At 40.7% G+C, this 15,959-nt stretch overlaps 1 protein-coding gene across 5 annotated transcripts in view; it reads left to right on the top strand.

Moving 5' to 3' along the window:
- Window positions 1–9,814, top strand: part of CADM1 (cell adhesion molecule 1) — a 452,911-nt gene extending 443,097 nt beyond the window's left edge. For all 5 annotated transcript variants that reach the window (XM_063943276.1, XM_063943275.1, XM_063943277.1 and 2 more), the window contains 2 exons: window positions 4,123–4,251; window positions 5,584–9,814. In XM_063943276.1, the coding sequence (XP_063799346.1) occupies window positions 4,123–4,251; window positions 5,584–5,702 (248 nt within the window). In that variant the 3' untranslated portion in view covers window positions 5,703–9,814. The remainder of the gene's footprint in view (window positions 1–4,122; window positions 4,252–5,583) is intronic.
- The last annotated feature ends 6,145 nt before the right edge of the window (window positions 9,815–15,959 follow it).

The raw sequence follows: 15,959 nt of genomic DNA, 5'->3' as shown, positions 1-15,959 counted from the left end.
CAGAGAAGTGCAGCCTGGACCTGTAAATGACAAATCTATCAGCCGAGACTCTCAATAGTACATCACTGAACTATTCCTTGCTTAAGTACATCATACCTCTTCATTTAAGCATGTGATGTGTTTAGAACAGTTGTGCTCATTTATATTGCAGTTTAGCCAGCTGATGGTGTGATGATCGCAGCAGTTTCTGCATGTGTCTGCTTTACATGCAAGTAAAATGTGAATGTAGGCACGTTTCAGTAATATGCAAATTAAGCATTTGTATTGGATATAACTTTTTTATAAGATTACATTAATGTCAATTTTTACAATTGTAGTTATGAAGAGAACCTTAAGGAGTTTGCAATGGCATCTTATAACTTCACCTTTCACTGCTGATTGCCGTTCTATAAACCAGCACAGCTAGTCCATCATAAGAGTTCTAGCCATGCTAGCACAGTGCCATTTGCCGGTCAGGAAGTCCTTTGGGCAGGGCTCATGCCGTTTGTATGGTACTATGGTCAACATGATTTTCTGTAGCTCTGTGATTCAAAAAGGATGTAGTCAGCATCCTGATGGTGCCGATTGTCAGAATATCGGCGGCGGGATACCGACGGGTGAAAATGCTGATATCTTGAACTAAGTAATAGAATTATGGTTAGGCTGCAGGAGGAGAAGGTTAGGGTCAGGTGGTGGTGGGGGAGGGGTGTTAGGCATTTACGTTAATCTCAGATTTTTTCTGATCTGCACGGAACCCAACCTGTGCTGGGCTGGGGATGCAATGTCACTCGCAGTGCCCCAAACGCCACAGCATGACGGACATGCTGCCTTCATATGGGAGTAGGGCCAGGATGCGTCCCCGAAAACTGGAGTGTCGGCCCAGTTTTCTGGGTGTGCCGAAACCAGTGGCTGCGTGCTTGGCTCCGGCAGCGTTATTTTGCCAGACTTCTTGAGTAACCTGAGAAAATTACTCAGATGTCCAGTGGACACGCAGTTGACTTCAGCAGCGGGTCAGACAAGCCGGCGTGGGCGTCTAGTGTAAACTAAACACCTCCTGCAGCTTCAGCATAACTTTGCACAGCCGCTGCGTACAAACACCCAGGGTCTGAGAAATTACTTCCCATCTCCGAATAACCCCCTAAGTGCTACATAGTGTATGTTGGGCCATCCAAATTGCAAGGGTAAAAATTGCTTGGTGAGCTATACTGTATGTCACACAGCAATGTTCTCCTGGGGTCAGGCTTGTATGTTGAATGATCAGATGTTAGCAAGTGCACTCTGATTATATTATATAGATAACACTAAGGGGGGATGCAATTAGACCCATTAATTTAATGGGGGTGAAAAAGAGGATAGCCTTGATCTAACGCCTGGGGCTATTCAAGTAGAGACCCTTTTTTCTTGCACTTTAAATTAGCCTGTTTTCTGGTGTTAACACATAGAATTTGGAATAAGTTTCCAGACCTATGAGCTAACACAGTCGCAACACCTGAAAACAGGTAAGTTATCGATCCCCGTTAAGTGCAGTCTGCATGCTGCCTTCTGGACTAGTTGAATAGCTCCAGGGTATCAATTAGACCACAGTAAATTACCGCAGCTAATTGAATTCCCCTAGAAGTATAATTTTGGGGTAAAACTGGACTGTTCGGTCACTGTCCTATATCTACTCAATATCAATGACTCTATATTCCTTTTCAATTTTTTTATGCCATGTTGTCTCTTACAATACTGTGAGACAGAGGCGGTCACTAGGCGGGAGGGGGCTGAACGGCAGCGTTAAGCTGCCATTTAGGGGGAGCGGTCCGGCCAACGCAGGCGTGGCCGGACCGTTGGGGGTAGGGGGCCGCGGCGGCTGCGTGACGTGTCACGCTGCAGCCAGCGGGAGCAACGAGCAACTCACGGCCAGCCGCAGGAGCTGCGCTGGTCATGAGTTACTCCTCAAATACTAAGGCATCGGATCTGCGCGATGCTTTTGTATTTGTGCAAGGCAGGAGGGGGGGCGGACTGACATGCGGGGCCCCTGTGCTGGGCGGCCCCCCACATGTCTGAGTTTACGATCGTAGCTGTGCTAAATTTAGCACAGCTACGATCAACTCGGAATGACCCCCATTAACCCGTACAATTCAGAAGTGTGTCAATGTTCTGTACTATACATTATAAGGCTATTACAAGTCACCAGATAGTTTTAGGTGAGCATGCAGTAGACTAACAGGTTAACCTTTTGTAGTCAGGTCCCACATCAAGTTATATCTAAAATGTAACTACTAATGAGTATAATTCTTACATGTCTTACTGGTCTATTTACTAAGCCTTGGATGGAGATAAAGTGCACGGAGGTAAGTGACTAGCCAATCAGCTACTAACTGCCATGTCACAGGCTGGGTTTGAAAAATGACAGTTAGGAGCTGATCGGCTGGTACTTTATCTCCGTGCGCTTTATCTCCATCCAAGGCTTAGTAAATAGACGGGCACAGCTAATATTGTTTACACTTAGAGAACCATTACAGTGTTAGGTGTTTAACATCTCCTGTATGTAGATTTCTTATCCAAGCTGTAAAAGCAAAACATTTTGGTTAAAAGGCTTAGGACCCATACACACTGGGCGATTTTGAGCTGAAAGCAGATCACTTTTGGTGTGTGTATGCTCAAGCGGTGAACGCTGATGCGTGCTCCCGCTTCATCGCTGCGCCGTTCATCTACTGGTATTACCAGTAGATGAACGGCGGGGTGAGCGGCTTTCCATAGCGTCCTGCAATGGAAGTCCGCTCACCCCCGCTGACATCGCTGGGCAGGGGGGAAAAGTGCTCAGTGTGTATGCACTGAGCGCTTTTCAGCCCAGCAATGTCAGCCATCATCGCTGTGCATACACGCTGGGCCAAAACGCAAAACCTTAACAGTTTCCGCTGCATTTTGGAACTAGGCAAGCAGCATGTGGCAGCTGGCTTAGTTGGTAACACATATACGGATAAATGGCTGATAGGAGTGTGCTATGTATGTTTTTGCTAATTTAACAGAAGAAAAGTGTTGAAAGATTATAAAATCAAGAAATATGTGTTCATACAATTCTGAAACTGAGATCGTAAAAAGCTGTCATTTTTGATCTTTAAATTGGAACTCGTCAGATTAGCACTTTACGTTGTGTCATACCCCAGTGGCATGTGTCTGATAGGTAGTATTTATTAGTTACTGGAGTCATGCTTGCATTCATGTGTAATCATTTTAATAACCTGATAATATAGTATACTAATCATCCAGTGTCTTGTCATAACTTATATTTTATTTCTTCTACATTTCCTTACAACTTTAAAATGTATGAAATTACTGCGGCACTATATATGGCACTACCAAAACAGTCAACATGTCGATACAGTTCCTAAGACTGCCATATGTACACACTTAAAAAAATAATAATATAAATATAAATATATATATATATATATATATATATATATATATATATATATATACACAGGTTGAGTATCCCTTATCCAAAATGCTTGGGACCAGAGGTATTTTGGATATCGGATTTTTCCGTATTTTGGAATAATTGCATACTATAATGAGATATCAAGGTGATGGGACCTAAATCTAAGCACAGAATGCATTTATGTTACATATACACCTTATACACACAGCCTGAAGGGGATTTTAGCCAATATTTTTTATAACTTTGTGCATTAAACAAAGTGTGTGTACATACACACAATTCATTTATGTTTCATATACACCTTATACACACAGCCTGAAGGTCATTTAATACAATATTTTAATAACTTTGTGTATTAAACAAAGTTTGTGTACATTGAGCCATCAAAAAACAAAGGTTTCACTATCTCACTCTCACTCAAAAAAGTCTGTATTTCGTAATATTCCGTATTTCGGAATATATGGATATGGGATACTCAACCTGTATACACACACACACACACACACACACACACACACATACACACACACTTGTGTACAGTTCACTAAGGACACACTTCATCTCTCAAATTGTTGGTCCTTTGTGATTCTCTAAAACAACAAACATATTTCAAAAGTGAGATGTCCTCAGACCATTTTAATGCCGTGGTAATTTTATGTGCTTGTCCCCATGACTCCTTGTTCCCCACACTCCTAACCCATGTCTTGCTGGCACAGATACCCGGGCAGGAGAAGAAGGACCCCTTGCTGTAGATCATGCAGTAATCGGGGGCGTTGTGGCTGTGGTGGTCTTCGCTATGCTTTGCCTTCTTATCATCCTGGGCCGCTACTTTGCTCGGCATAAAGGTAAGGATTGTCTGTTGATTCCTTTTATTTGTGTTTCATCCATCAGACAAGAACGTGTGTGTGTGTATGTGTCTGTTTTGTTGCTAGGCAGATAGTTAGAGATTTCCATGCTGCCAAGTCCATAATTCCTAACCCCCTTGGTAGAAGCTGGAAAGTCCATTCTTTTTCATCTCTTGTAGTTAACTTTTTTTTTTTAAATGTTATTGCTCCCGCGAACGACATTGCAGTATTAACTAGAACTGTATTTTATGAGGTGACTTTAACTGCATGTGACTATGTAAGGGCGAGACGTATCAAAACTTGGTGAGATATAAAGTACCAACAAATCAGCTTCGGTCATTTTATTTAAACAGTCTGTACATTGACAATTAGGAGCTGATTGGTTGGTACTTCATCTCTCGCCAAGGTTTGGTACATCTACCCCTAATTTTGTGTTTCACCTGTCACAGTTTGGGGGACATGTACTAAGCAGTGATAAAAGTGGAGAAAAGAGCCAGTGGAGAAGTTGCCCATGGCAACCAATCAGCTGCTCTGTATACTTTTATAGTATGTAAATTATAAATGTTACGTCAATGCTGATTGGTTGCCCTGGGCAACTTCTCCACTGGCTCACTTCTCCACTTTTATCGCTGCTTAGTACACCTCCCATGTACTAAGCAGTGATAGAAGTGGAGAAGTTGCCCATGGCAACCAATCAGCATTGACGTGACATTTATAATTTGCATGCTATAAACTATACAGAGTAGTGGGGGTCATTCTGAGTTGTTCGCTCGTTGCCAATTTTCGCTATGCTGCGATTTGTTGCTAATTGCGCATGCGTAAGGCACGCAGGGCGCATGCGCTAAGTTATTTAACTAAAAACTTAGCAGTTTTGCTGTGGATCCTGCGGCACTTTTCAGTCGCACTGCTGATCGGTGAATGATTGACAGGAAAAGGGCGTTTCTGAGGGTGGTAACTGAGCATTTTCCGGGAGTGTGCTAAAAAACGCAGGCGTGTCAGGGAAAAACGCGGGAGTGTCTGGAGAAACGGGGGAGTGGCTGGCCGAACGCAGGGCGTGTTTGTGACGTCAAACCAGGAACTAAACGGACTGAGCTGATCGCAGTCTGTGAGTAGGTCCGGAGCTACTCAGAAACTGCAAGGAATTATTTAGTAGCAGTTCTGCTAATCTTTCATTCGCTGTTCTGCTAAGCTAAGATACACTCCCAGAGGGCGGCGGCCTAGCGTGTGCAATGCTGCTAAAAGCAGCTAGCGAGCAAACAACTCAGAATGAGGGCTCATTTGTGGTATAATATACAAAACGGTAATATGTTTGTTTTCTTTTTACCTACGCAGGAACATATTTTACCCACGAAGCCAAAGGTGCAGATGACGCAGCAGATGCAGATACTGCAATCATCAACGCAGAGGGCGGGCAGAACAGCTGTGAAGAGAAGAAGGAATATTTTATCTAGCCTGGCCTTGTTACTGGGTGTGAGCTCTGCTCAGACTCATCGCCCAAAGGGAAAGGACCTTCCAGCGTCTGTTTTTCTTTTTCTTTAATCATTTGGTTTTGGAGCGGATGGAGGAGCTGGGGACCCATCTGGTATAAAGTGATTGTCCCACAATACTCTCTGCTTTTTTTTTTCTTGCCACTTTCCTTTCATGGGAATAACAGGAGCTTGATATGTTCGTTTTTATTCTGTAGAGGGGTTGGGGGTGGGGGTATTGCAAGTGAAATGTGGATTCCGGCCTCCTCAGTGCAGGAGGATTCTGTTGCAGAGCTTTCTGCGCCCATGTGTAGGGAAATATTCCACAGGCTTCTCCTCCACTGAAGATGTATATTTATCATCTGCAGACAATTTGGTGCCTTGCTTGTTTTTTTATTTCACTTTCCCGAGAAGTTCTTGTTTCCCCGGCTGGTTTTCGTGTCACTTCCTGCTGGGGCTGCTTTACTGTGTGTTTTGAGCCACTTACTTCTGAGGTTGCTCATTTGTTTGTCCATTTCATTTCACGTCAAAGCTGTTTTTTTTTTTTTTGTTGTTGTTGTTTAAGCCATCTGCTTGTGTCCCTTTACGGCCTTTTTGACAGGCTTTGGTGCATCCACCATTTAGTATTTTGTACTGTCCTCTCTGCTTTCATACAGTAGGGTCTTGTTTTCCTTGTGAATATAATTTTCTCATTGCGTACCCACCCGTCTGTCACTGGGTTTAAGATATCTATCCTCACCTGTAACCATCCACAGGGGCTGTCGGTTTCATGTTGCTTTAACTACTCTCTTCCATTTATTGTTTTCATCTCACGTCTCTGATTGCTGAGGGGGGGGGGGGCACTCTTTAATTCCAATCCATCTTATGCCACCCGTCTGTCTTAACTTGTCACTTTGTGCTGTGGCAGTCTCTTCGCTGTCCATCCTGGTTTATATTCAGCATGTCTCTTTCTGGATGTCAGGCTTGTGATACAGAGGAGTCAATCTACTCTTCTCTGGGAAGTGAATATTCTCTCAATTAACAATGTAGAGATTGGAAAAGAGAGAGACTTTTGGAACTAACTGCGTTTCAGGCATGAGGAAGCTCCTACACCTCCCTCCCCCAGCCCAGTATGGTCAGTTGGTGGAAACACAAGCGGACGTGCCTTTTTTTTATTCACAAGTGAACAAGCTGGAGAAAAAAAGATGGAAGAACATGCATGGGAACATTTCCTTCTGCTCTGATAAATCGCATTTTTAACAATGGTTTCAATGCTCATAGACAGCCCTTCTATCTCCCATTTTCTCTGCGTTCCTGTTGTTCGACCTCCATTTACCCTCACTCACCTTTTTCTGTTACCTCCATGCCTTTACTCATAGCAACAAGTTTAATTTCCTACAATCCTTCATGTTTTCCTCACGCTTTACTCCTCCTTTCCAGTCACATGCTTCTCTCTCTCTCCCGTGCTGTGTCTTAGTACAGGGCTGTGATGCAAAGTCCTCTATACTGTTACTGCAGTAGGACTGCGGTACTCTTGCCATGCTGAAGGTGCAGTACCACTAACTGTACAAATAAGGCATTCAATCCTTCACACGACTCTACTAAGAGCAGCCTGTAATATATAATCTGTAATATTATTGTGTTGTCTGGAGGGTTCAGTCAAAAGTTGTTAAAGTGTAAAACAATGAGAAATGTCATTGCTGCTATAGAAGGTGTTAGCAGGGTAAGTGCGTTGCTTATTTGTCACACCCACTGTATATTGCTGAGTAGAGCTGCACCTATATTCTGTCTTACAAAATTTGAAGTGTAGGGGTTATTTTAAGATGGCCACTGAGCTGATTCTATGTTTTCTGTTGTGTACATGTAAAGGAAGAAAGCAGAAAATGTTTTACGGTTGAGTTCCCCCCAATCTTAGATAGACTTGTGCAGGTAGAATGCTCAGGCTGACCTGCCACCATTTTGTGTGAATGCGTGTGCGCGCACTAGAACAGGAGCCATTATCATTTCCAAACCCACCTGCCTCATTACCTTATTGGCCTCCTTTGTAATATAAAACACACATCTTCTACACTTTGCCTAGGTAGAGTGAATTTTTTTTTATTTCTTGCACATTTGAAGCCGTTGAGAATGAAAGATTAGTCCAAGACTTAAATTTTATCTTGCATAATGTATATTTGTATAAAATATTGACCACACAACAGTAGCTACCTTTTTAGGTCCTTCCCTTTGGAAATCCAATTTTTAAAGATGGCCGACTGATTTTATTCTGTCACACCTGATCATATCGCATAGAGAGCGTAGAGTCTGTGGATTTTAAAGCTACTTTTATTTAGCGAGTACAAAGGAGTTTTTAATGGCTTTTATTTTTTAAATTAAAAGGGGGGTTATTTAAAAGTGGTAAATGGGAGTCAAGTGGAAGTTACAGAATGAGACTATGTGGTAAAACGTATATGATCATATATCTATCTGCTGGTTTTGTAAAGTGTTTGCTTTTGAATGAAATAATATTCCCTTTATGTAGCAGCTCCTAAATGGCTGTGGAAGAGCCAGAATTTTACCTCAGGTGTGGTGTATATTTTATTTAAACACGATCCTAGGAGTTTCTGGGCAATCACACTTGAGGTAGCTTTGGGCTACATTGGGTAACGGAATGTAAAAAATGGCACATTTTTTTCAGTCAAGTTGCTTACAAAAATGCCACAATCATTGTTTCAGGGATTTTGCAGCGGCAGCACTGACCTGAACAGAGTTTTGTTATTCTTTCTATAGAAAAATATTAAGGGGCATCCTATTACCATCATAGACTGGTTATTTCTTGTTGCTCTTAATTGTTTGTGGCCTGCAGTGAGCCTTTGGGGAACCTGCTTTTTTTTCTTCTTCTGATAAAATGGGATTTTTACATTCTGGATAAAGACACCCTATACAAACTAACATAAAATAAAATTATTTTTTATTATTATTTTTTTTAGCAGAGTACTCAATAGACATTATTGCTACCCCATCCATAACAGAACAATTTTACATGTATTATGTAGAGGATATTTGTCTTTCTGATATCAAACTTTAGCTTTTAATATCGGCTGTTTACAAAAACAGCATCACTGTGTATACACATCCATATTTCTGAACTATAAAATAGACTGGTTTTGTCTTTTTTTTAATTATTATTTTGTTAACATATTTGTTTCGGTGAAATATGTTCATTTTGCTAAAATGCTGACTTGTTTGAGACAACAAAAAAATTCATGGCCCCAAATGAGAAATATTTCAACAGCTGTGCCTGGGGCAATGATGGACTAAAGTCACCATATTCAGAGTGTTATTGTGTTATTACTGTTACAGAAACTGCTATTTTTTTCTTTACTTTTTTTTTTTTATATATACAATTATTCATTGAAAGTAATGGACATATTGTTTCCTACTTTTTCTTGTTCTGTATGAAGTGTATTGTTTGGATATATTGTACCTGGACTCCTCTACAGTAATCTGTGTGTGTTGTGCCACTGTTTGGTTGTCTAGACCACCAATCTTCCTCTGCTCCCATAGCAGGATATTACAGGTTTTAACAATTCACCTGTAATTCCTTGTATTTGTTGATATTCACAATCCTTGATGATCGTTTTACAAATGGTCATGTTTAATACATACAGTTCTATCTCGGAATGTGATATGTAATGTGGGAGTGAGGGGAAGGTTGTAAGAATAGACAGTTGTCATGCTGGCTGGTTTTAGGACAGATCGTAAGTCTATTTGGCAGTAGATATTTTTTCCGGTGTAAACTTGCCGGTTTACATTCCCTCTATTGGCGGCTCCTGGAGTTTGTTCTGTTCATTGTGAGCGCCCGTTTTCTTGCTTCTGCTTGTCTCAGGTCCCTGTGTTCCCACCCTTGTCTGTTCTGTCTCAGGTAGGCTGCTAAACCTTAGCCCCCACATTGGAAAATGAAACAAAACCAACCACATTATGGATAGATAAATATTCATTCCTTTTTTATTTTAATTATTTTATTTTGGCTTTTTAGTTGTATTATTTCTGTATTTTTTTTTAATATACGGTACACTGTTTGAAATGTATTGTTGAGTATTACTTTGTAAGAAAATGACAATAAAATATAAAATTATTTCATGCTTTTTTATTTGAACTAATTTCATATAATGAATCAGAAAAAAATTGAAATGGTAAAAATCGAGTTAAATCGTATTTAAAACAGAGACTGTACAACTGAAAATACGTTTATTTAAGAATCACTGTTGTGCAATATTAGGTTCCTCACAGTAAGTTGGATTTGAACCCAGGCTTGGCACGGTTGCTTTGAAGGTTGTTAACCATTCTTACTTTCAGGCTCTTGTGCTATAGTCATTTTGCTTTTTTTTTTTGTAATTTGCAAATGATCTGCAAGTATACCAGTTTGGGAAGATGGATTCCATTGAGGATAAAGCAAGGATGGTTTTATAATTCAGTCAATGGAATGATCGTCACACACTGTACTCATTTGGCGGAATAGAACTCTCATAACTTGTCCTTCGTAAAAGTGTGACGTAAATAGAACAAGAATACGTTTTCAATGCATAAATTACTATTACATCCTTTTACATTTTACTATTTTTATTTTAAAGGTATCATTTTGTATTGTAAATGCACATTTTACACCTCTGTGTACATGGAAGTTTCATTCATTCGTTCTTTCAAACAATCCATTCCATACATGCTCCCGTACACATAGGAAATATGTTACATGACCAGATAATTTGAACTGCTTGACAGCCTGAGTGTTCTAACATGTATGTGTCCGCATACATCTGAATATTCCATGCAATGCAAGATGCCTAAACCAGGTCTCAGGTAGCTCTAGCATTGTGCATCTTTTTTTGCCGGAAATGCGTCTTAGTTGCAACGCAATGCGACTAGGACGCACAAGGAGACTGCTGATTAATTTGATATGACACTTGTATACTGTGTGTGACTGAGACTGTATACGAAGCAGAACAGAACTTGTATTGGCTGCTACATTGTAGCAATTCGTGTACAGATTCAGAGATTCAGCTGCACACAGATAAACAAGTATTATATATCACATCACATCACATTGCATTGCTATTACAACGCATTTCGGAAGAAAAAAGGCACCTGATGCTAGGAGGTTCTCACACGATCTGGCGTGACAGGAGGGGCTGTTTGGTGTGACTGCAACAAAGATGTAGGACACATCTGTAGTTGCAATGTGTGGTGACATAGAATTTATCTGAATCCTGCTGTTTTGCTACATTTATTTTTCTAATAACAAAGTACATCTTTTTATACCTTTTTCCAACTGAATTTCCAGCAGCAGATGGTAAATTAGGACATGTACTGTACTTAGTAATTGTTCTATACCATAAATATATCCAAACCTAGCAAGTGCACTCACCAGTCTTCTTTATACAGCAAATAAATGAATTTACTTAGACATCATATGTCACCAAAGCATATGTCAACGTCTCGGGCCCAGCATGGCCCTTTCTCAAGGCTATGGGTGGTGACCGGGACCTTTTACTTTAAAAAAAAAAAAAAAAAAAAAAAGAGGCAAGATGGATCCATGAATTGGACACAGTGGCCCCTAGGGGCCTAAATGAAATGAATCCTCTTAACATCTTTTTATAGGAATGTCTTTGAAAAGTAACGTAACGATGTAGAGAGATGCCTCACCAGAGCTAAATTAATAGTGGATGGTATATATGTAAGTGCACACAAAGCTTTGAATGATCCAGTGATTCTCACTCTGTGGTGTGATACAGAATTGAAGTCTACAAAGAGGGCCATAAGGAAGCACTGGCCTCTAAGCACCTCTGACCCTGCATTCAAGAACCTAAAGTGCAAATCTCCACTTTTAAGTGTGAGCAGAGGTCGAAATTTGAAAGATTACCCTTCTCAGACCAGATATGCGCCCTGAAACAACAGAAAAAAAAGAACTGGTTAACTTGTGCGAAAGTTTGCTTCTGGTGCTCGGATGCACTATCCGCAGAGCATTAATCACGGGAAGATTTTTCTGTCATCCACACAGTGGTCGCAAGATTCTTTTGAAACATCGACTGACTTGCCAGCTTGACCATGTGATATATTTCCTCACTTGCCCTTGTGGTTTAATGTATGTGGGGAAAACTGTGAGAACCTTTAAAGAAAGGCTAACACAACATCGATACACTATTCGATTAGCCCATGATACAGGGACTTCCGATAAACCTGTAGCAGTGCATTTTCTAAAAGAGCACCACCAACTGGCCACATTGCGCTACATCATGATAGATTGGGTCCCCCCGCTGGCTAGGGCTGGTGACCGGGACCTTTTACTTTTAAAAAAAAGAGGCAAGATGGATCCATGAATTGGACAACGTTGCCCCTAGGGGCCTAAATGAAATGAATCCTCTTAACATCTTTTTATAGGAAAGTCTTTAAAAAGTATAATACAGGTTGAGTACCCCTTATCCAAAATGCTTGGGACCAGACCTATTTTGGATATGGGATTTTTCCGTATTTTGGAATAATTGCATACCATAATGAGATATCATGGTGATTGGACCTAAATCTAAGCACTGAATGCACTTATGTTACATATACACCTTATACACACTGCCTGAAGTTCATTTTAGAAAATAATTTTAATAACTTTCTGCATTTAACAAAGTTTGTGTACATATACACAATTCATTTATGTTTCATATACACCTTATACACACAGCCTGAAGGTCATTTAATACAATATTTTTAATAACTTTGTGTATTAAACAAAGTTTGTGTACATTGAGCCATCAAAAAACAAAGGTTTCACTATCTCACTGTCACTCAAAAAAGTCCGTATTCGGAATATTCCGTATTTCGGAATATTTGGATATGGGATACTCAACCTGTAGTGGGATCAGCACCCCCTTGGCTATGGGTTTTGTAATTAAGTAATTATGGTACCATAGTGATATGAGTATTATATAGATATCTTGTTTAAGCTCTATGATATGGTATAATACTGTTCATAATGATATCTCCTTGGCTCCACGTATATTTATGTATTTATTGTTTGTATTTGTGTTTTATGTTCACATATTGGTGTGCCTCCTGGTATTTCCATCCATGGTTCCTGTACATAGTGAACAGGGCCGTGCGTTCCGCTGCATAAGAAGGTGGAACGCATTACATCATTAGATTGATACCTAGCGGCTGCCATATAGGAACTTCCGGGTTCGCGGCCGCTGATGGTGCCTGATGGTGAGCAGTGTAATAGTGCTGCATCTCCTATGTGGGAAGCAAATAGTGTAGGTGTTGTTCCTGGGGAACAGTGGCGAAAGGGACACAATACTAAATAGCGGTCTGCTACTTCCAGTCCGGCGTTTTGGAACGCAAACGGAGGGATACAGTTATTGATTAATAAGTACGGGTTTTTTTTAGCATTGGCACTATAAGTGATATGTATATCATACCTTTGGATGGCAGCAGCTTGGTTAATGATGGATATTGGGGACATCTTTGAGCCTATATTGTTTTTAATTGAGTGGCCTAGTTCCTGTGTGTGGGACATGGGGGCGGATCCTGTGGTGAGCCTTTGGGTCTTTATAGGCCCTATGGGACCCATGGTGGGTCATGCTTTCTTCACTGGGGCATCTGGTTCTTGAGAAAGGGCCATGCTGGGCCCGAAACGTCGACATATGCTTTGGTGACGTATGATGTCTAAATAAATTCATTTCTTTGCTATATAAAGAAGACTGGTGAGTGCACTCGCTATGTTTGGATATATGGAGGCTGACCTTGGATTCTCCTGGAATGCCTGAGTATTTTTACACCCCAGCATAAGGATGCTAAGAATTTTGTGAGTGTCAATACTGCCTTTGGACTATATATCATAAACTGAGGTGGACTGTGACCACTGACCACTATGTAGACTTAGACTATTATCATTAATTTATATAGCCCCAACATATGTCCATAATTGGGGGCAAACTCCGTAATAAAACAAGTTTGGGTATTGCCAGGTATGTTTGAGGGCCCTGCTTGCCACTCATCTAGGGTCTGCGCTTTCCATTAGCATTCTGTGCAGAATTTCCACTTGTTTTCCCTTTTTCTTATACATTAATGCTTAAATAAGGTACACAGTCCATCTCGTTTAACTCTTTATGGCCCAGATTTATCAAGCCTTGGAGAGTGATAGATTGCACGGTGATAAAGTACCAACCAATCAGCTCCTGTCATTATTCAAACACAGCCTGTAACATGGCAGTTAGAAGCTGATTGGCTGGTACTATCACTGTGCAATTTATCGCTCTCCAAGGCTTTATACATCTGGGCCTATAATCTCTAATTACATGTAGGCAAAGTAAAACGTTACAGGTCAATTGAGCCTCACTAAGGAAATTCTTTCCCAGCTCCTCCAAAAATGGCAATCAAAAATTTCCCTCAATTGGTCACCCTGTTACATTTTATAGATCATATTGCAGAAACCATTTCTAGTAAGTAAAGCATGAAACCATTTTGCAATCATCAGCTCATGAGGTAACGACTTACACAACTTCAGTACCTGTACATTGCATAACCCATTTTTTAACCCATTTAGCCTAATATATGGTGATTTTGGGAAATTTGCCTATTTAAAAAAAAAAAGGAAAAAATGTATTAATAAGTGATAACATTAGGAAATCCATTTTTTTTTTCTCCCTTTTCGAAATTGAATGTACCAACCTGCCCCATCTTTTCTGAGGTATTCATATTGCTATTTTTTTTTTCTTTTTAATACTGAGCGACTCTTCTTTGACCAGTCAAACTGGAGAATACTGATATTCTAGCAAAAGTGACCCGGTGCATTGTCTAATATGAAATTTTCATCAAATGACTACACCACTGTGAAATAAATAAGTTGCAATGTTGTACTGCATATTTGGGGAACGGGAGAGTGTAAATATTGTTACTCCTAGTACATATGGAGGAACGGCTGCGATATACTGGGAAATACTTTTGTACAATAAAATTGTTGAAGTGATCACTATGCTCTTGTTTTCTGAATACTGCATGGTAATAGAAAAGGTATGGTAATCCCTGGCAGTCATTTATGAAGTGCAAAACAGACCCTCCATGGTGGAACTGCAGCTTGGGACATACACAGGACTCGATATCCACAAGACCTTCCAGATTTCATGGGTTTGTGAAGCAAGGAGGGAACATCTGCGGAAGAGCAAGTGGTTTGCACAGACAGGGGAGAAATTGAGCAGAGTGGAGGAGTTTCTACTAAAGTACAGAATGAGTGTATTAGTAAGTGGGCCTTATTGTGCAGAGCAGTGCAGAAGCTAGATTTATTGTGCAAAGCTGGTGCAGATCATTCTCCTACTAGATCATTATATAACATATTTCCAGGGTGTTCCTCGGCAAAAAGTTTTGCACCTACTCAGTGCTGGTGTGGGTGGTGGTGGTTGTTGTTGTTGTTGTTGTTGTTATTATCATCATCATTATTACTGTTAATTATTTTTATAGCTTCAGCATATCTGTAACAGTTTACATTCAGCGGAATTCAATTGTTTTTTCCTGCTGGCAGCCAGCATATGGCGCCCACTGGAGCTATTCAAGTGTATCTCCGTTTGGGCGCGATGACTGCCCGCGCCGATATTTCAGTGCGAGCTGAAATGTGCGAAAAGTGAGCCGTGTGTACGCTCAAAGAGGACTTTTCGCATCACACCCATTAGTTTGCCAGCTATACCCGACTTTTCTGTACGCGATCAGCTCAAAAAAAAAAACTATTGAATTGCGTGGCATCCCGTCACTTTAGGCGGGAGATTGGGGTCACAAAACAATAGATTCCCCCCCATTGTGTGCTTTGTCCAGTGGTATAGCACACGGACTAATACACAAATCACACACAGAATTACCGCGTGTGATGGACGAGTCCGATGTCCTTAATCTCTCATGGTTAATATAAGACCTACATGAAGCTACGGCAGGTAGCGAGGTGTTAGAGGTTGGACTGTTGCACAGTGCAGTTTTAAGAGATTTTCTGCTTCACTGCTCATCAAGACTTTCCTTGCGGTGGTGTCTATTAAAAGGGGAAAAGGCAGGAAATCATCTCCAACTGCAGTGTGCAGATGATTGCATATCAGGTGTGCTTCATAAATTACCTCAGTTGGTAAATTCCTTAGCTTTCTGTGGCCAACAGATGCAAAGTATCCCTGGGAAGGGATATCACACTTTGTCCTGCAACAAATTTTTATTACAGTACATTACACAAATGATATAGGGAGAGTTATGGTAGACTTACCA

Source organism: Pseudophryne corroboree, chromosome 10 (assembly GCF_028390025.1).
Source record: "Pseudophryne corroboree isolate aPseCor3 chromosome 10, aPseCor3.hap2, whole genome shotgun sequence".
In the NCBI taxonomy this organism is placed as follows: domain Eukaryota; kingdom Metazoa; phylum Chordata; class Amphibia; order Anura; family Myobatrachidae; genus Pseudophryne; species Pseudophryne corroboree.
This window is presented reverse-complemented; position numbering and strand designations above follow the sequence as displayed.